Below are 23,249 nucleotides of genomic sequence, written 5' to 3' on the forward strand. Positions count from 1 at the left end.
TATAGCATGAAAACGGTTAGGAAAACTTGAACTATGATAAGAAAATATGATTTCATTTCACATCTATTGTTTATTAGAGCTCTTGATGAAGATAAGTGTTATAGTGGAAAACAAAGGCTACGATAAAACAAATGGTTGAGTGTTTCGTCCAATTTAAAGCTAGAGTATAAGATATTTTAGTATGCCAGTTATTATTAAGAACGAAAAAACAAAACCAGCACCTGAACTATTACTAGCTCAATTGGTAAGTTTTTCTATTTAATTTATATTTGTTATAGACAAAGTGGAAGTCTGACATTGTATACAATGACGAAAATCGATCATTAAAATAAGAAATGCTTAAATATTTCATACATTGCCTAATCATTGAATACGAAGCAGAATAATAAATCAGTGAAGTGTGAACTATGATTATTTCAAATTTTCAATTAGTGTGATAATACCATATAAGTATTATGATAAAGTAATTACTTGGAGCTATAAACACATTCCTATTTTATTTATTTTCTACGAAGGTGGTAAGAACCCTGCTCGCTGCCGCTTACCAAATCCGATGATTGCTTCACAATAATTGTTTTTTCTTGGCAGAAAAAAGTTTTTTCTACTGAAGTTAAAATTGGGAAAAATATACTTCAGGGTGCCCCTTGGCGAAATTGGCGACTTATGTTTAACGCCATTCCTGCTTGTGCGGAACACTGTGGTAACAGCAGGAATGGCGGCCAAAACTTTATAAAATTGTAATGCACCCAATATAAGCAAGATTAATTAACACAATAAAATGGACTTTGAATTGAAACAAAAATTAATGGACTAAGCACAGAAGGAAAAAAAACACTTTTTCATTAAGCTTGAATATTCTTAGATTTAGGTGCACAGAATTCTATAATAGCAGTTAGATACTGTCTAAATTTATCATGAATAGAATCTGTGTACCTCCATCGCCACATAAATTCGGCGAAATACGAATCGAAAAAGGCGTCCGTGGTACCGAACTGGCTGTGACATTTTTTTTTACAGTCCCTTTCTATGACCGCCCACATACCTTCGATCTTATTGACCAGAAGCAAAAGTAACCTTACCAGCCGGTATCCACCGTAGAACTAACGAACCTCTGAAATTACATATACTGTTGAACATTTAAAAATAAAGCTGAAATCTAAACCTATCAGAATCACGATTCGGTTTTAACATCGCCCAGCTTGGCGATCAACAGCTATCACAACTTGGATCAACAGCTATCCACTTACCACGTCCAAATATTATTATCTATTAGTATTATAAATACTTAGATCTATTGGTACAGAAGTAATTTTTCTAAGTAATCCTTTTTTCAAAATGACATTTATATTGTTATAACAATATATTATTCAAACAAATTTGATGAGTTTGAAGCAAAATGAATGATTTGAAGAATGAATACATTAAATAATTACTATTTTCATTTATTTAGAATATTTGCATGACTCGCTTAGGTTAAATGCGGCATCAAATATTTTAGATGCAAAGATAAAGTAAAACAACATTAAAATGCAATTCTAAAATGTAATAATTAAAGTTGAAGTAAAAACAAACTTAGAGATCTTAAATAATAATGAAAACAATTTATGTGGAATATACGTTTGACGTTACGTTTCTTCAAGTTCATAACTCTAAAGCTCCTATACTATTCATTCTCTAATTCAGGGGCTCTACATAACTTAAGTTCATAATTTAATATTTTCGCTTACCAAATGGGCGGAAATATTCAATGCTATTTTTGCTTGCATCTCATTGTGCATGAAGCTGATCGTTAAGTTTTAAATCATTTAACTGATCTTTTTAACTGTAATTTATAACAGTATATTATTGTTATTTGCACAAAAATAATAATTGTAAAACGGTTAATAAGATTAATCCATCTATCTAAATAGCTCTATCTTAAAATGTAGTACCGAATTACATTATAATAATTATTAAGAAAAAAACTATTCTCAGCAAAAGTTTTAAACTCTTGAATTAAAAGCGTAATAATAGCAGTACTGGAAAATAAATTTAAATTAGGGATGCAGAAATATTTATAGAAAAACAATACCTTTATAACTTTTATTAGTTTTATGATGATGATAACCAAAACAATATGGAAATGAATGAGGAAAAACTGGATCCTACCACGTGATTTTCCGGCCAATAAAAAAGCACGAACAACAAAGGAAAGCTTCCACACCATCATCAGATTTTTATGTATAGTAAGATTCTTTAATAAGAAAAGTTTAAATTCTTTATTACTTGCTGTGCCTTATAATGTGGAATAATTTTTCTGCTGAAATGTGTATGCCGTTGCCCGGTGTTCCCTATACTGAAGTGTATTTTAAAGCAAAGGATCATTTCCCAGTATTCCTCACACTGATATTTTATAAGGCAAATGACCATTGCCCGCAATACACTTTCCGGTCCTTTCTTACGGTGATGTTTATTCATGGTAAAGTAACATTGCCCGGGATTCTTTACACTGCTTTTTTTCTTTATCGATTAAACGAATTCCTTTGATAATAATCAAATAAGACTGTTAAATTAAAATTTGCATTTCATAAAAAAGTTATTTTAGATAAAGAAAATGCAATTTTTATTTAAGCAAAATTTTCAACTAAGTAATATTTTCAAAAAATAGTGAAAGAGAAATTAATGTACAGTTTTATTTTTTTCTGCCAACTATTAATACCACGCTTTGCGTAAATTTCATTCGTGATTGAACTCATACAATACATGATTCTCATATTTTTCCGTTATTCATTTCAAAAAGTTGGGTTATTTTCGATGGTTTTCCCTATTTTTTAATCATACGTAACCCATTTTATAAACAAAATTAATTTATTTTTTAAAAAAATGCTAGGAAAAGAATGGGTAAATTAGAAAATCCTTTTTATTTTAATCTGATAAATACTTAATGAAGTCGTTAGCTTTATAAAAATTTTAGTTAACTTCAAAGTTTAAAAAAATTTTCTATCATAGTAAATTTCTAAAATAATTTATTTCATTCTGATATCCAATAGTTTAATGAATTATTATAGATTTAGGACTCGAAGTGTTAGTAAATTTAAAGTAATTAATTAATCACAGAAAATTTGCTTAGTGATATACAAAACGTATCTTTTGTAATAAATTCGAATAAAGTCTAAGAAATACATATATGGAATTCTACTAAATTGAAAAACAATTGCATTCAGCCTCAACAAGGTCTCTTTTATTGTACTATTATTCTTTGTATGAATGAAAACATCATTAAAAGTAACCAAATTGTCATAGTTTGGATGTGCAGAACTCTAAATTTCAAGAAAATAATTCAAATCTGCATCCTTTTAAATTATTTTTTCATTCGATATTTAGTTTTAAGTTAGTAGTTACTTGTAGTGGAATTTATTAGAATACTTAGATATGTTCTCAGATTTTATAGAAATACACCTTACGAACAGGAAGGGGAAAATATAATTAATTAATTCCAGTTAGCTATGCTTAATAAGAATGCGGTAATAAGTCAAGTTTGGAAAACAACTGGATACCTGCAACGGACGTTATTGTCGATGAAACGTAGCATTCAGAAGCCAATTTGGTTCGACACGCACACGTGACGTCACTTACAGGTATCCAATTTAATCTGAACTAAATCACATGGTTAGGCCTAATCAGTTCACTTTTTCTCGAGTTGCAAGTACCCAATTAATTTAAAAATTACCCTAAATAATACTGTTTATCATAGTACGCTCAACGAAATTTTACTATCTGTTAAAATTTCATAACAAATGTTTTTTACACATCTAGTTCCTTTTTTAATACAATAAAAAATCAATTATTAAGCAAATTTTTACAAAGATTAAACTACATTTATTGTACAAAATCAAACTGAATTCCTAGTGATAGAATACTGAAACTTTACCTTTTTCTATTCCTTATTAGATATTAAGTGCTATTTTAGTGCTGGTAGTTGGACACGCTACTTACGAGAAAGACTATGAGATACCTAGGTTTGTTCTCAGAATTTATAAAAACACACCCTATCTACATGAAGAGGGAAAAAGAAGCATTCCGATCAACGAATTCCGAACCTCTTACACAGCTCTCTGTCTTCTTGTAGTTTCGGCAGCCTATTTCTTCACAAACCTCATTCTTTACCTCACTTGCAAGTGCACTTTAGAACTCTATAACACTATACTAGTAAGCTATTCTTCAATTCACTTCATTTCATTTAATTTTTTGTAAGCCCTGTATCCTATTTAAAAAGCTTTGTGGAAGGATGTTGTAAGAGACATTTTTGAAAATTTGAGTTCATTTACTCATTTCCCTGCGATTGCTACAATTGTTTCTTTATTAAATGCCTTAAGATGATAAAAAAGATTGTTGAATCGAAAATTAAAAAATATATACAGTTAAAAGGGGATCCCAAAATGATTCATTCTCTTAACACAAACTTGTTACAACATTAATTTTAAAAAAATTTAGGCATATTGTTTTTTTTTAAAAAAATCTTTTAAACTGATACACTGACTTACCAAATAAATTACTGTGTTAGCGTAAGTTACGCAAAAACAAAAGTATTTATCAAAACTTCGAAGGCTGACTAGTAAGGAATATTTAACTACCTTTCAATAATAACTGATTTCAAAATTATACAATGATGAACAAAAATTCCAACACCAAGAAGGAGTTGTGCCAGATAAATTAATTTGGTAGGCTTGTTTATACAACTAAAAGGACGACTTTTCAAATTTTGCGATTGGCCCATAAGTTTGGCACTAGTTGGTATCAGGTTTGCTTTGAATGCCTGTTCGAAAGTTCGCAAGAATTATTTTTCGTTAAATTTTGAACTAGTGAGTAGCTGATAGTCAAGAATGCCTTTAAGAAGACGAAGAAGATATTTTCAGCAGCTCACTGACTTTCGTGTAATGGGCTGTGAGAAGGTGAATTTTCTTTCCGCGAAATTATACAAAAGACTGGAGAGAAATGTATCCACCGTGCATGATTTCATTTTATTTTATAACCGTCGTTGAACAGCAGATCCAATTTTTGGGTTTCGACTACTAATGTTCAACTCCGTAGCCTTGTAATTTTGAACCCGATCCAGAAGACAAGGGAACTAATAGTTCAAGTATTGGGAAAAATTTGCCTTAATGGAGGACCTCTTGAGGGAACTAACCCATATTTGTATTACATGGAGAGGAAAACCACGAAAACTTCCCATGATCAGCCTGACGTCAGAAGGACTCTAATCCATGATCCTTAGTTCGTTTTCTTACTTCAACTCGTTCTTTTTACAAAAACTAATTGGGCACAATTGGGGTTAACAATTGGCAATTTTTTGCTCTTTTAAACGAATTATTACCACATCTCTTTTAATTTTTTTTCAACTTAGCTTTTTTTATTTTAATATTATTATTGGCGCCAAAAATAGTACTATGAGTTTTTGCTTTTTTCTTAAACGAAATGAATTAGTATCATTTCTCCATAAATGCTGCTTTTTATAACCTAGCTTCTTTTATTTTTCAGTTAGAAAATATTTCCAAACTTAATTTAGCATAATTGGCTTCAATAATAATACAGACATTTTCCACGCTTCTCTAATTCACCATTAATTTTAATTTTTATTATGTAGCTTGTTTTTTTATTTTAAGTTGTATCTATTACCAAAATGAATCAAGTAACATTTTTATTAGCAATAGTATGGCGATTTTACGTTCTCTCTAACCGAATTAATACTTTTTCTCCATTAATTTTGCTTATTTCAATTACTGGTTTTAAACTACTTAAATTTATGTAAAAACGTTTTCAAAGCATAACTATCAATCATGCAAAGCATAACTACGTTTCAAAGCATAACTAACAATCAAGCAAAGCAATCATATGGTTTAAGAATACTAATTTGATGACGTAGTTCACTTATGCTAACACGTTGATCATTGAGTTCATCTGACATAACGAATAAAAAATAATGCATTAAGGAACTCGCAATAAACTCTTTTTTGATTAATGAAAGCTAGTAAATATTACTGATCTCATCGTTAAAATATTTATCAGAACAGAATCGTCTGCAGTTTAATTTATTTCAATGGCGAGTTCTTAGTTAATGAGAAAATTTCCCTTTTTTAATGTCTCTTGAGAATGATCTATTCGAAATTTTTGAATGATTTTCTGGATCGGGAGGTAAAATTATCTTTTCCATTCACTGACCAAATTTCAGGAGGACAAAAGAAATGGTTCTGAAGTTGTAAAGAGAGAGACATAAACTCTTCATTTTATTATTGTAAATATCCCAAACAAAGAAAGTTTACATAATAATAATACAATTTTAATACTATGTATGCTTATAAAATAAATTCTAATTTATTGTAGGTGGTATTATAGTTATCTCAGCTTACATAGAACATTTCTTTTTTAGATTTTGGTTCAAGATATGGTGTTTTGTTTTCTCATGTTTATCTGCAGTATAGCTGCTGCTGCACATCCAGGAGAAAGGGCAATTAAGTGGAGAGAAACTGAAATATTGATTGCCTCAGTAATCACTTATTTAAGTTATTTGTCATAAATTGCATCAGAAATCATTCAATTGTGTTATATGTAATTCTTATTGCTTGCATCAGTATTCAATAATTTAAGTCATATGTTATCAAAACTTTTTTGCGTGTTTATTTTGGGATATTCACTACTTTTGTGTAATTAATAACTCTTGTGTAATTAATAACTCTTGTCTAAACTCTTGTCGACAGGCAAGGGGACTTGTCCAGCGTCAGAAACTATAAAATATTTTTGATATAAAATATATATTTCTTGAAACAAAGAAAAGTAGGAAAAAAACCATTTCACGTCAGTTAGTTTGTAGGAAAACTTATAACGATGGACAATAGTTTTTTGTGCAATTCTTGTATATGATGGTTTTCTGTTTTGTAATCTTTTTAAGAGACTACAAAACCTTAAAAAATTGACTGATTTGAAATATTTTATTACTTGTATTTAAACTCAAAATATTTTCAAACCCACTAAAAATTTAGTTGCTCAATCTGCATTATTTACAAAGCTATGAGATATTTTTGAAACAAGGATTATGGTTTTTTCAGTAACAAAATTTTTAAATACTTTGGCTCATAGAGGAATTTTTGGGGTTTACATACTATTGAATTTCTAATGTCTTTTTCTAGTAAATATGGAGCTTTGAAGTAATTATTTTATAACCAGTACGATATATCTATTTAAAAATTACATTGTATTATCAATTTATAAAATATTGAAATTTTTACAGTATGACCTGAATTTTTCTTAAATTTTCATAGTGAATACTTAAACTGATGTATAAGAAAATTAATAGTGCCAATGATCATTGTAATCAATAAATAATTGTTTTTCGCAAAACATGCTCGAAAAAAACGAATTATTAAAAAGTTTTAAATTGCGAAATCTCTCCGATTTTTTTGGATTAGTAAAACAAATACGCAGGATCACAAAAATTTAAAAATAAATTATTAATTTCCAACAAACACATGCCAGATTTTTTCACATTCAAAAAAAATTAGAAAAAGGTTTTTTTTTAGATTTATTTGAGGAAAGATTAATTATCGCGTTTCAAATATTTAGATATAAGTAGATAAAAATAAAAGTAATTTTACAAATTTTAAAATTATAATATATAGTTATTTGTTTAAAATTTAAACAAGAGTTGAATTCGAATTTATATTTTACAAACACAAAAATATTTTAAAAATAGATTTGATTTATTTAAAAGTTTCATTACTTTTTAGGGTATATCTATGTTTTGTTGTGTTTCGTCAGGAGTTGGAGTCTATTATTCATATTGGGTTTATAGAGGGCTTTAAACTGCTTGAATCATGTAAGTTGCTGTTTTTTAAGAGAATTTTAATTATTCTAACATCTGAAATATTTGATATACTATTCCTAATTAAAATTGCACTGCGGAAAAAAAGTATGGTCAAAACTACCGGAATAAAGTAGAAGTTTCCGTGTTTTTGACTCAATGGAAACGACAAAAAAACTCGGTAACTCTTACCGCAGCCCTTTGGGAATGATTTTGGTAAAATTATCAATAAAATATTGTTGTATAACATACGATAAAATTTGGTAAATGTTGCCAAAATTTGGCAATTTTATTATGATATCTGAGAGCTTGGTGCAAAAACTATTTATTCGGTTAAATTTAATTTTCAGTTTTTTTTTAAATTTTTTTTTACTAAATTTGTGATAATGCGAACTATAATTTCAAAAACAAAGTTTCAGATAAACTGTTGCCATATGAATATGGAAAAATTTCTAAATGGAGAGTTTAAATAAGTAGCATTTTGGATTTATTAACCATAATTAGGTTCTTTTTCCTGAAATATCATTATCAATGTCAATGAAATTAACAGTAGGGTAATTGTACTATAACTTTTTCCTTTGAGGAAGAAAATATCTAACTTATAAAGAAAAATCCCGAATAATAATTCTCAAAATTGTATATATTATTCCAAAGTAACATTAAGACTGAAACAGAACATATAAAAATTCGCTTTCTGCAATTATAAAAATTTAGTACTACATATCAAGCTAAAGCTAATTAATAAAACAAGTAATGTAAAGAAAATTGAAGTCAATTCTTGCTTAAGTCAACAAAAAAAAATTTTTTTAGTTGCTTTTTACTCCTAAATATCATTTATATGGGAAATTTTTTTCTCCTGTATAAAACTAAAATTATAATTAAATGTAATTAATGAACTAATATTTGAAAGACAACTGTATAAACAACGTCATCCTCTACAAGTTTAAAAAACGTATTTGAACTTAAATGAATGAATAAAAAGTATTTATTAGCAATTGAATATTTGAGCAAGATATAATAATTAAGGGAAAGGGTGAACTAGTAGTAGGAATTGAATGATATCATATAAAAGACATGTCACAATAAGCAATACTAAATTTCTCACGTTATTTCAAAATAAATTTAACGATCAATAACATATCAGGTAATATATAAATCAGGTAACATGTAAATAAATCAGATAACATATAAATAAATCATGTAACATAGAAATAAATAGGCAGTAAAGCTATAATTGAGAGCGATTAACTCAAAATGTATTTAAGTTATATCTTTTAGAGAATTATCAGAATTAACAATTCTAAAAATTTTACATGATTTTTAATTAACATTAAAAAATAAGTTTATACACAAAGAAGTATCATTAAAAATATTTTTTGCAACTAAATAAATAAGAACAGCTTTTTTATTCTAATATATTCAATTCAAACTAAATACTTTTATTTTAATCATACAAAGATCTTATTTTCAAAATTTTGCTTAAATAATACGAGTAGTATATTAAAAGTTTGTAAACGTAGTTTTTCTTTTAGTGTTATGTTAAAAAGTATAGATCTAGTTCGCATTTTTAATGAAAGATTCATAAAATAATAGTTTAATATTTCGTAATATTTTAAATTCATAACGGAAAACAATACATGAATAATATTTTCGTAGAAAATTTCATATATTAATATTTCTCTCCAAAAGGAAAGCGTAATGGTATAAAACCATTTCACGTTTATGTCAGCATATTGGGATTAGATACAATATGGCTCTTGTATCAAAAAGGTTATAACGGTTATTTAACGTTATTTAAAATTATAACGGTGTTTACCCGTAAATTATTTATTTATCTCTTACTTAACGGTATTTTAATTTCTAATTTGGATTAAATAGATATTTAATTGCTATTGAAGTTATTTTCAACTATTTAACAACTAAACTGCTTATATTTAATTTATTTTGCCATTTCAGCTAGTTAAGTTACATTTTTATAAAATGGTATGCAAATTATATTTACTTATAATATAAATTTTATGTAAGACTGTGTTCAGTCAAAGTATGCATTTAAAGAAATAAATCAAAAGTAAATATTTAAAAAAATTCTGAAGAAATATTAAATACTATTTATTCGTACTGTTGTTAAGTTGATTTTTGGTGGAAAACATTTATTGAGTTTTATAGTAAAAAACAATAACAACAAGAATTTCAACAATTTTGTGAATGAAGCTACATACGCAACTGAGAAAAACGATTAGAATTAAATTTTAATCAATTGGAATCGGAAAATAAATCTGCGGAACTAATCATGTGTTAAAACAATTATAAATTTTGGGATCTTTAGACTAATAATTTTTACTTTTGATGTAAAAATTCTTTTCGTTCTGTTGTTAAATAAGTTTTTTGGTGGAAAACATTTATTGAGTTTTTAGAGTAAACTACAACAAGAATTTCAACAATTTTGTGAATGAAGCAGCATACGCAACTGAGAAAAACGATTAGGTTTAAATTTTAATCAAATGGAATCGGAAACTGAATCTGGGGAACCGATTATGTTTTTAAAAAAAATTTTGGGACCTTCAGACTAATAATTTTTACTTTTGATGTAAAAATTCTGTTCGTTCTGCTGTTAAATAAGTTTTTTGGTGGAAAACATTTATTGAGTTTTTATAGTAAGCAGCAACAACAAGAATTTCAAAAATTTTGTGAATGAAACTGCATACGCAACTGAGAAAAACGATTAGGTTTAAATTTTAACCAAATGGAATCGGAAACTGAATCTGTGGAACCAATCATGTGTTAAAACAATAATAAATTTTGGGACCTTTAGACTAATAATTTTTACTTTTGATGCAAAAATTCTGTTCGTTCTGTTGTTAAATAAGTTTTTTGGTGGAAAACATTTATTGAGTTTTTAGAGTAAACTACAACAAGAATTTCAACAATTTTGTGAATGAAGCTGCATACGCAACTGAGAAAAACGATTAGGTTTAAATTTTAATCAAATGAAATCGGAAACTGAATCTGGGGAACCGATCATGTGTTAAAAACAATTTTGGGACCTTCAGACTAATAATTTTTACTTTTGTTGTAAAAATTCTGTTCGTTCTGTTGTTAAATAAGTTTTTTGGTGGAAAACATTTATCTTTTTATAGTAAACAACAACAACAAGAATTTCAACAATTTTGTGAATGAAGCTGCATACGCAACTGAGAAAAAGATTTGTTTTAAATTTTAACCAAATGGAATTGGAAACTGAATCTGTGGAACCGATCATGTGTTAAAACAATAATAAATTTTGGGATCTTTAGACTAATAATTTTTACTTTTGATGTAAAAATTCTGGGAGCGGGGAAATGCATAGAAATAAAATCACTTTCACTTCGCTAAAGGAACACCAAAAAACTTTTTTTTAATGTCACGTTAAAATAAAAAAAAATCAGAACTCTTTAGAAATAAAATGGTTCGTGTCATGGAAGAGGGTTAAAATGCTGCATTAAGGTATAATTTGTTGGAAATCGAGAATGCGCCAGTCGTGCTCAGCTGCATATTTTAATGAATACATCACGATTCGCAGAAATGGGTGCTACTGTCTCACATTTTTTTCTCCTGGAATGAAATATGATGAAAAAAATATGTGATGAAAAAAAGTGCGCAAAAGACTCTTTTATTTTTCGAATGAATTGGTTATTCACTTCCACAAAAATACTATGAACTAAATTAATTTTCCTAAAAAAAGTTAAATTTCTCATTTTGAAATAATTATAATCTTTCGTTCCTTAAAAAAAATGCTTGAAATATTTGGCTTAATTTCAAATGTCAAGCTGATATCGACTTTTTTGTTTATGTTAATGTAGAATTTTTCAAAACTGAATTGAACTTCATTTAAAGCTGAAGATATCTTATTGAAATTATACAAATGAGTGTTTTTATGCTTACAAATTTCTCTTTGAATTTTTTTAAAAAAAAACGAGAGAAGTATTGAAAATAAAGTATAAATAAAAAAGTAGGTATTTTAGAAACTATTTTGTTTACTATTTAAAATATTAAGGGTAAATTTTAAACAATTATGTTATAATATTTAAAAAAAGCCATAATATTAGTTTTCTTTTTAATTTTTTACTATAATTTCTTAAGTAAATTTTCCCCCCAGAATTTTCTTCTCTTTATTAAAAAATTTTCAGTGTCATTGTCACTTTTTTAGAAGGTCAACTTTACGTTTCATTTCATTTGATTGCGAAAAAACTATGAAACTTAAAAACTTAAAATTAAGAAGCAAAACATTCAGGAAGGAAGAGTAAAACAAATTTAACATCCGATATTCGAGAACATTATATTTGAAAATTATTAACTGTTGATTGTATAAAAAAAATACCATGCGAGGCGCTCTAAAAACCACAGAAATGAATCTACAGAATTGAAACTTGACACTCTGAAGGAATCATTTTTATTTATGAACTTAGGGCGAGTTTTTTTTCTTCAAAATTTTAATTTATTCGAGTATTATTGTATGATGGAGTGCTTATTTTTGGCTTTATATAATAAACAATTGTATTTTTAAGTGGCTTTAGTGAATATCCCTTGGTTTTAAATTAAACAATGACTATTGACTATCTATCCATTATTGCAGTGCTTCCCAAAGTGTGGTACGCTGAACCTCAGAGGTACGGGAACAGTTTAGCAGGGGTACGCGTTCTTATGCGAAATATCTTGTAACAACCGAAAATTTCAAAAAATTTCATTTAAAAACAAAGCTAGTCATGAAAATTTACGATTACGCAATTTTCTATTTGCTATTTTTTTGCAGAGTTAGCAGTTAATAGTTAGTGGTGTCAACAGCCAGTTGTGATTTTTAACTTCTGTGCAATTTTTTTTATCACAGCAAATACAATATCATCCTTCTTACTGATGCAAATAAACTTAATAACAAAGCTTGCACCAAAAAAGAAAAATAAATTTTTAAAAAAATATATAATTTTTTTTGTGGTACACAGCGTTGCGAAAAATTTAGAAAGGGTACACAAAAGTCATAAGTTTGGGAAACACTGTGCAGTATTGTAAAAAAAAGTATCTACTCGAGACCTTCATTGCATAAGTTCACGCTTGACGTGATGTCAAAGTAACAAAAAAAATTAAACTCCATGCATGGAAAAATCATAAGCACAGCCGTTGTTTTGGGTATTCAATTTAGAGTTACATTTTGTTTTGCAGTGCAAAAACCTTTAGTCTCAGAAACTTAAATTTACATGCAGTACGAAGAAATAAAGAAGAAAACTCGATAATAAGTTTGAGAGTTATATAGTAACAGTTAAACTTGTAGTAAAAAATAGCATACGGATCGTTCTACAGACCGCAGAAATGCAATTGCAGAGTTTAAATTTGACGTGCTGAATAAGCAAAACGGTGCGTTAAAGTTGAGCTAAGTTTTTATACATAAGTTAGAATGTTAATTAACGTGAAGTTAATTAAATACAGCGTCGTATCGCCCATCGAATTTGTTGAAATATAATTCCTTCTCTCATACATCCTTTACTTAACTTAGATTTATTATTTGGTTATGTATTTTACTGTAACCATGATACATTTTTGTTTTGTGTAACTGGCAACTTCGATGCATAGTTAGATTGTTTATGTTCCACGACACATGGCTTCACGCCTGTCTTTGTGTTAAGTAAAAAATATATAGTGAAAGAATCTTTGGGAAGGAATATCGAATGTGTCACTTAAGAGAATCGATACTTAGCGGGTTTGGCTTACTCGAAATTAAATAGAAAGGACAGTTACTAACGTAAACAAATGCCCCGCTTAAACATACTATGTCAAATTTAGGTATCCGTTTAATTCATTCCATTAACAAAATATGTTTACATAAAATTATAATAATTATATATTTTATTAAATGAATTTTTTATCAACTCTTAAGAATAAAAAGAAGCGATGATTGAGAATTCTCAGAAAAATTTGCTATGGGCACGTCTGTGGTAATCTATGGCAAACATAGAAACTTATATGGCATTATACCTTACACCTATATTAACCATAGAAATTCGTACCGTATTCACATTGCAAGACGTCATACGCCTGTGGTTACCATAGAAATTTGTATTGCATTCATTTGATAACCATAGAACTTGTATGGTTTTATATGGTGGGACACCATAGCCTAATGTTACGATCAAAGTGAAGTAACTTCGGCATATGGCAAACTAATGGAAACACATTACACGCTTGCGTCATTCATATGACGCAGGAGTCAAGGGACAAGAGACGTAAATATACAAGATACAAGATCAAGATCAATGTAACGTCATTCATATGATGTCTCTTGTATCTTCATCAACTCTCATGGTCGCTTAAGAGACACTGCTACCATTTCGTTTTAAAAGTTTATTTTATTAACTCTTTCAAGTAACGCGTGTGAAGCGCTTTAAAAATAAATTAGTACATACTACCACTCAATAATTTTGATACACATTTTTTTTAGTTTTATCTATTTCCCTTTTATTCAATTTTTTTATCCAAAGCATGAAAATACTATACTTTAATAACCGAGAAAAAAAAGTATGACTGAAAGTATCAAGATGTCAAAAATCTCACCATGTGCATGGCTGTATGGGAACACAAAAAGCTCTGTATTTTTTCCGAAGAGCTTTTGTATAGATCTTGGCAAAATTAACAAAATAGAATAGTTTCATAATATGTAATAAAATTTGCTAAATGTGGTAAAATTTGGTATACGTGGTATCATGATACATTAAAGAAGGACATAAATACCATTTATTTGGTTAAATTCACCTTGTAGCAGTATGAACTATAATTTTGAAAGCCAGAATTTCCTGTAAACCGTTACCATATGAACGGAATAATTACCAAATGAATAGTTTAAATATTATATATTTTGGTTATATTTACCAGAATTATGTTTTTTTTTAGCAGAAATTCTATTACCATACACTAAGATAATTTCACCAGAATTTCGCGTGCTTTCCTTCATTTTTGTATCAAATATTGACCTTAAAAAGCTAAAAAACTTACTTTTTGCCCACAAACTGAAACTTCAATGAATAACTTTGATCACTGTATCATATTATGCAAAATGAATGTATGTGATCTGGATCATTTGGACAAGTGCATCCCAGATATAGTTAGTACAAGTTGAAACCGACAGATGGAATGATTTAATGCAATTTGAATCACATTGGATCTAATAAAATGACCCGAGTTTGCAGATTGGTGATTACTTATAAAGGGTTTTACGATGGATTTTAAATCTTCGAGTAGGCAAAATTGTGTAATAAAATTTATTTCTTTGCTTTGATAAAAAATTACACTCAAGTTTATAACTCGTTTTTCTTGAGGAAATTGTAAAAGAAACTATTAGTATATTGATGACGTTAATGCTAATGACGTTATATTCCAAGAATGTAGAGGGAAAAGGCTAAGCAAGGTGCACTCCAAATATTCTTTTTTTTTTTTCGTTCAAAAAAAATTCTATTTTCTCAGCAGTTTTTTTAATAAATTTAAAAGAAACTGCTTAATTGTATTTTTTTAATAATTCTAAATCTTTTCATTTATTGATATTGCTTGTTCGACTAAACTTTTTTTATGTATCATTAACTTTTTTCCTTTTTGCTTTTCTTTTATAAAATGATTAAAAAGTCAAAGTTCATAAAATAGTAACATTTCTGGATATTCTTTTATTTAGCATGGAATTATGTTACGAATTTAAAACAAATAAAGGCACCAAACTTAAAGTAATTATATGTAATTCAGAAAGTAGCGATTGCTTAGTGGTTAAATCAGTGGGCTGTCATTGTGAAGGTTCGATACCCAGCTTGAAGCCCACTTAGCTTCAGATTGATGGGTACCAGACCATGACCCACCTGGCTTACAATGGGCTGTTGCGGGAATACTTTGCTTCATATAATTTGGAGAATTTTAATCCAAACGCTATTAAGAACAAAAACATTTTTTCTAAGTGCTATTTGGAAAATTAATTATGCATAAACATTTGGAATTTTTAGCACTCTCCCACTGAAAAAATAGTCATTATGACACTGCGATTCTTCCCGTAAAACAACCTTATTTTGAGACATAATCAACGTGGTGTTCCTTCCTTAATTTGAGCTTCTTCGAGTTTCTGACTTCCTGAATTTAGATAATGTAGTTTAGTTCTCCAGATTTTTCTTTGAACCATTTCTTAGAACACTTTCTCTTTCCAAAATACCTTTTTTCTTCATAGTAATAAAAGAGTCACGTTATAATATTTTCCATTGTTCACTAAAGAATGTTTTCATTGTGATCCTTTGGGATGATCCAAATGATCATTTAGTTGCCCATTATCACTTATTTTGAAGATATTTAAAAGATTTGCCCTAATTTTTGTTCTATAGAAGAAAGTGAAAGCAACTACAAAATTAATTTTTTTGCGTCAATATATAAGGCAACTCGAATTTTCGAAAGTCACAGTTATCGTTTGCAGTTGCTTGTCTCTAAAGTTCCAGGCAACGAAAATCAAACTCAATTCAAAATGACTGGATTTTCAGTGAGTATAATATTATAAAATATTCCTTTTATGAAACAACTGATAATATTATTATTAATTACTTTATAAATCAATAATACATTTATTTATAATAGTGATATTCGAAGTATTAATTGGAAAAAATTTAAAAACGTAGATAATCAAAATAGTTTAGATATTAGTATAACATCCAATTTCATATACAGTGAAACTAAATGAAGTTGACCACACTTGTGGACTACCTGTGGACTACCTGTCTAAATTGAAATCTATAATCACTCTCGGAATTAATAATGTTTAGTTAAATAAACCAAAATTTTTGTAACTTGACTATCTGTTCATCATGTATGTTGACCACTAAAATAAGGGATATTTGTCTAGGAGTATTAGAGAATGCTTTTCTGATCCATTCAAAAGTTGACAGAAATAAAAAAAATCTTAGAAAATGTCCTTTTCCTTCATGTTGTGTATTAGAGTTTTATTACACCATCTTTAACTATACGATATTCAAAATATAATTGAAAAAAATGAATAAAGGCTAGATAATTATAAAGTTTAGATATTACTATCTACAACCAATTTAATATTAAAGAAAAGCTTGTCAAGTTGACCACACTTATAAGTTAACAGCATGTCTAAATTGAAATCTATTATCGCGAACAGAATTTATCCTGTTTAATAAAATGAACCAACATTTCTGTAACATGATCACATGTTCATATTAATCGCTGAAATAAGTTATATTTATCTAGGAGTATTAGAGAATGCTATTCTGAACCATTCATAAGTTGACAGTAATAAAAAAAAATCGAAATATTCTTTGCTATTATGTTGTGTATTAGAATTTTATTATACTAGCTTTTACCGTGCAGTATTCTAAAAATAATTAAACAAATTTTTAAAAAAGGTTAGATAATCATAAAGATTAGATATAGGTAATCTAATTTAATATTAAAAAAAAGATTGTCAAGTTGACCACTTTTGTAAGTTGACTACGTGTCTAAATTGAAATCTATTATCACGAACGGAATTTATCCTATTTAATAAAATAAGCCAAAATTTTTGTAACATGACCACATGTTCATTAAATGTTGACCGCTGAAATAAGTCATATTTGTTTAGGAGCTCCTAGGTTACAACAAATAAAAAAGAATCTTCGAAAATGTCCCTTGCTATTATGTGCATTAGAATTTCACTAAATTCGTAAAATAATATAAAAAGTTAACATTTGAGAGTTGACCATAAGGGAAAACTATCGAGAAACTTTTGTCTGAAAAATATATGTAAGATCATGTAACAAAATTACATCATATTCATTTCAACATATTATGAAATTATTTATTAAAATATCTTGATTTGATACGGATTACAGATATATTTCTTTAAACTTATGAGTTTAATGTTGAATTTATGTAACGAATTGGGATTCATTCTGGTTATTAATATAATTACGATGGATGGTGTCCTATTTGAAGAATAAAATTTTAAAGCCAAACAAATTTCTTCAATTTGAATTTGATTGATAACTACGTAATATATGAAACAAGCGCATTGTAAATAACATAACATATATCAAAATAACATGATATATAAACTGACTGAAAAAAAATCCCCTTCTATACGTCGACCACTAAAGCTAGTCACCACAAATAAGTTGAGTTAAAACTTGTTTTTTAATCGATAAAATACAGCTTTTTTTTAAATTTTTATTAGATTCAAAAATTAGTTGCTTGAAAATAATTAAATAAATCAATGTATTCCATATTGAAAATATTCTTAACAATGTTTCTTATAATGCTATTGCTATAAGAACATTAATTTGTTTAGTTGATGCACTGAATAGTGAAGCTAAAATAATTCTTGACATTAACATTAGACCTGAGTTAGTAGCCCGTTAGCTAGAAGCCCGTGGCCGGTAGACGCTATTAACTTAGAGGCTACTTTTTTTTTAAAAAAAAAAACCTAATAAGTAAGTGACTGATATCGATTGGTCCTTTTAATTTAATATCCACTTTCTGAAAACTTTTCTTTTTGGTAAGGAAAAATTATAATTTTGATAAAAATTGATATTTGAAGTAATCTACGGCTATAAAAATTGTAAAAGTTATCCGGCTGGTTTTGACACATTTTTTTTTAAAAAAGCTGCATTAAAATTTTAACTGTATATTTGGTAAGCAGGAGTCTCATAACTGTAATTTTAAAGTTAAGTTTAAAAATTTATGAAAAAGTTTTCAATATAAGAACAAATTTGTGCTTAAAAACTCTAAAATTTGTGATGAATAAATTTTAAAATAATTTTTTTTCTAGATCATTAATGTAATTAGTTGTGTTTTGAACTAGAATCTCCACAAAAAAAATTTTTAAAGACAATGAAGTAGAACTAAATGAATTGTTTAATATTAAATTTTTTGGGGAAAATTCTAAATATTCTAAATTAAATCTTAATAAAAATAAGATTTTAGTTCAAAGCTTTAGCTTAGGTTTTTGTTCAAAGCATTGCTTACATTATAGAAAATTTACAAATAGAACTTTAAAGAATTCTATAATAAACTTTTTCTGTAATGTGTGTAATCGTAAGGAATTTTTCTCAAATTCCTTACGTTCTTCAGAAAAAGCTTTTAAAATGCAAGAAAATTATGAGAAGAAAATGAATAATTTGAAAATAAATTTCCGAAAATAAATTTTATTTGTCTTAAAAATATGATTTATTAAAAAAAAGGTTAAAACTCTCAAAGCATAAAAAAATAATAATAAAATCAAAAACATTTTAGTTTTGCTTTTGGGATTCTACTTCCGGTTACTGTTTTGCCTGTCAACATACGAAAAACTACTCCAGCTTCATTTTAAAAAATATAAAGGGTTTTGAATGCCAATGATCTAAAGTTTTAAATATAGACAGTAACAAAGAAAAAACATTACATTTTGGTCGAAATTGCCGATTTTCATCTAATCGAATGCCTAAAACATTGAAGTCGTAGATTTATTTTTTGCAAAAAATCACATTGAAAAAAATTTTGTCAGGAATATTTCTACTACATATTAAGTGCGGATGTAATACTATTTGACGATCACGAGGAGTGCATTCATTTTCAATTGCGGCTACCACAATTTTAATTATAAAAGCCGTATTAAGATAATGTGACTAGCTCAAAATAAGTTAGAAAATATTAACTTATTTTTTGTACTTTAAGTTACCCAAAAATTCGTCTGAATGCTTAAGATTTACTTATATAGTGCAGAGGAATTCTGCATATATTGTGCAGATCAATACATGAAATCATTATCTTTTCGACTGAATGATAAAAGCCATACAACTATTACATGCTGTTAGAAATAATTACTAATTTGAACCTTTGGAAATTTTAAGAAATTTGTATTTTTCAGTAATTAGTCTAAAAATACAAAACCAAAATTATTATTAAATTATAAAATTTCATGCTATTTAATATGAAATGCTTGAAGAAATTAAAAGTTAAACTATTTTAAAATGAAAAAATTGAATAAGACATTATCTTTTCGACTGATTGATGAGGCATAAATTATTGCGTCTTTTGAGCTTATCTTCAAAAGCTGAGCTTATAATTAATTAAATTTTAAAACTTTTACCTATGCTTTGGATTAACATAGTCTTTCATTCTCCTTTCAGCTTTCGATTTTTACTGTAGCTATCGTCTTCGGACTTTCGTCTGCCACTCACGGTGGTAGTCGCGTTGTTGTAAAACCTGCAGCTTCTGTCTCATACTCCAATCCTGCTTATGCGTACCCTCCACTTCCTCTACCTCCAGCTCCAACTGCAACCACTTACAGATATGACTTCCGATACAATCCATTAAAATACGGATATGCTTCACCCTCTTTCCCTGTTGCACCATTGCCTCAAGCAGTACCAGTGCCACAGCAATACGCTGTTTCTGCATATCCTGTATCCTATTCATGGGCAGCATATGGACCTCCCTCTGTACCAGCAGTTCCTGCTATGCCAGCCTATGCTCCACCAGCGTACAGCCCTTCACCAGCTTACAGCTCTCCACCAGCGTACAGCCCTCCACATGCTCATCATTTCATCGATCGTCAACTTGCTGCTGCTGCAGCAGCAGCAGCTGCACATCGTTATCATCACCACCATCACTAATTGTAAGTCTTAATTGAAATTAATAATTATTATTATTTTATCGATCAAGTTTCAATCAAATAAATTTCTTTTCTTATCTGCGAAAATAGAAACTTATAATCGAAAATTTAACCACTTTCCAATTATTTAGAGCATTTAAGTATTTACTAAAATCTTGTGTCTGATGACAATGAAAATTTATATTTATTTTCGATCTCTATAAACAGCATTTATTATCATTTTATCACAAATAGAATTTATCGTTTATAAAAATCCAACCACTTTTCAATTAACTTCTCAATTAACGCACAACATAAAAACGTTCGGATCAAATTACGGTGAAAAGTACTGGCACCCTAAACATTCGCAAAATCCCTTTTTACCGTAAAATTTTATACCGTAATTTTTACAATAATATTTATCTAATAACAATGATTCTATGATTTTACGGTAAATATTACTGTAAAAATTACAATACATCAGATTTTTTTTATGTAAAATTTTACGCTAAAATGGATTTCACAGTAAATTGTTCTGGCACCCTGAGTGCCTGTACTTTTTACCGAAACTTTATCTAGAATTTTTTACAGTGTAGAGCTCAGTGCTGGGTAACAGTACTAGCTTCTAACGTCTCCACATTAATGAGAGCAGAATCAATTTCGAATAATTTTTTATTTTTATTTTTCGGACAGCTCAATTTTTTTATTGTCCATGTCGAATGCGATAAAAGTTAAAATTGTCACAAGTTTTAAGATTCACTTATTTCAAGTGGGCAAAATAAGAGAAAATAATTGTTGGTTCTTAAAACTAATAAACTGAAACCTGAACTTAAAATTAGCTAATACAATAAATATTTGTTTTGATTAAAAAATGGACTGTAATTTTTTTCTGTAATGGTAAATTTCAAATAGAATAACAACAACAAAAAATTTCAATGAACTTTAATGACTTATTTATTTAATACCGTTTAGTTCTTACTTGAGTAACGTATTAGTAAGTCTAGTTTAGTTTAATAAAGTAAATTTATTAAGTAACTTTAGTTTCTAATTATGCCGGGATAGCCTGGGTGGTAGGGAACTGTATTCACGTTCGCGTCGAATCCAACTGGCTGAAGATTCAGGATGTTGTAAATAGTGACTGGTGCATGTTAAATCTACCAGGTCACAAAGTCCTCTATGTTCTCATACCAAATTATCCCCCTGTACTGGATTGGAGTTTGATCGCTTTCTGGTTCAGGTCAAAATTCCGGTCTGTTCAAGAATGAATGGATGTATGAATAGGTCCACCATGTAAACGGGTGAGAAAGAAGTCAAACTCTTGTCCATAGATGGCGACACGGGAAAACAAAAACAATCGAACCCCCAGTGTCTTAATGGCTGACGATAACAACAACAATTCTTAATTATGTAGCTTTATCGCTTGTATAAGAATTTATAAGTGATAAAATGAAAAATAGAAAATATTCATAATTTTTTTTATTTTGTATTTTAGGTTGTATTGAATATTTATTGCAGTACTGTAACAAACTATGTATCATTATTGAAGAAAGTATGTAAATGTATGTAAATGCCCTTGAATATGTATTTATTCTGTAGTTTTAGTTTGAAGAATTTAAATAAAATTTATTAAGAGTTATGAATCAGTATTTTTATATGTTATTGTATTGCTTTACATTTTGTAATAAGCTCATTGGACTAAATTACTCTCTCAACAAACATCATGAAAAACTTAATTTAAATCCGAGTAACTCCGTACCTGGATTTCTTGATAATTACCTGGATTCAGTTAGTAAAGTGTGCTTGCGCTGTTTTGCAAGTACGATACGCAAAAAAGGGGGGAAATGAATTACTCTGATTAATTATTTGATCTAATGTGAAAACGATACTTTACGTTATGAAGTCAGACACGAAATGTAGAATCAAGCACGTATACGTGGCATCGGCACATGTAGCAAAATATAGCACCGGCATGTAGAATCAAGCATACGACGCCAGAATGCACAGATTAATGATGATTACGTATAGAGCAAAACCAGGATTCTTATTTTGCTAGCGAACATTTCATACGGACCAACCTGAATAACTTTTGGACGAATGATCGAATCTTCACGTTATAGGACTCAATCTTACTGGTTCAAAGGGTTCAACTGGTTTTTTGGACGGATTCGAATTTGTGACCCTTAAAATGTAGGAATTAGCATCAATTTGGGAAATATATACTCTCTACCCTCTGAGCCACCATGGCTCAAATGTACAATCTTAAATTATTTTCTCAAGACTGATAACTTCGTAACTATATTCTTTTACAATTTTGAAGAAAATAAACCATAAGTTTTATTAAAGCAACGCCTTTATTTCCTTCGTCGTTTAAATTATGACATTGTAAAGTAATACTCATCATCAAAAATTTGTTTACGAACGAAAAAGATTATAAATTTAAGTTAAGTTCAAGTTGGAGTAATGAAGAAGCCTATTTTCTAAATATAAGCTTTCAATTTTTGTTTGTTTCGAAGCTGTATCATTTAGGTATAACTTCTGTGTTCTAAGTATGACTGATTTCTGTGCGTTTTGTATTTTATTATCCATTTAAAAGCAGTAGTCAATATTAATACTATGTTTTTAATTCAATCTACAATTTTATAATTTTGAAGAAAATAAACCATAAGTTTTATTAAAGCAACGCCTTTATTTCCTTCGTCGTTTAAATTATGGCATTGTAAAGTAATACTCATCATCAAAAATTTGTTTACGAACGAAAAAGATTATAAGTTTAAGTTAAGTTCAAGTTGGAGTAATGAA

General features: G+C 28.3%; 1 protein-coding gene across 1 annotated transcript; it reads left to right on the forward strand.

The window, feature by feature from the left end:
- The first annotated feature begins 52 nt into the window (after positions 1 to 52).
- Positions 53 to 22,096, forward strand: LOC107445092 (uncharacterized). The gene is made up of 6 exons (XM_071180052.2): positions 53 to 244; positions 3,931 to 4,188; positions 6,407 to 6,523; positions 7,761 to 7,849; positions 19,987 to 20,474; positions 21,943 to 22,096. The coding sequence occupies exons 1-4, from the start codon at positions 182 to 184 to the stop codon at positions 7,833 to 7,835; spliced, it is 513 nt and encodes a 170-aa protein (XP_071036153.1). The 5' UTR covers positions 53 to 181; the 3' UTR covers positions 7,836 to 7,849; positions 19,987 to 20,474; positions 21,943 to 22,096.
- Positions 22,097 to 23,249: the final 1,153 nt, after the last annotated feature.

Source organism: Parasteatoda tepidariorum, chromosome 1 (assembly GCF_982258835.1).
Source record: "Parasteatoda tepidariorum strain Cologne lab strain chromosome 1, Ptep-v5.0, whole genome shotgun sequence".
Taxonomy (NCBI): Eukaryota; Metazoa; Arthropoda; class Arachnida; order Araneae; family Theridiidae; genus Parasteatoda; species Parasteatoda tepidariorum.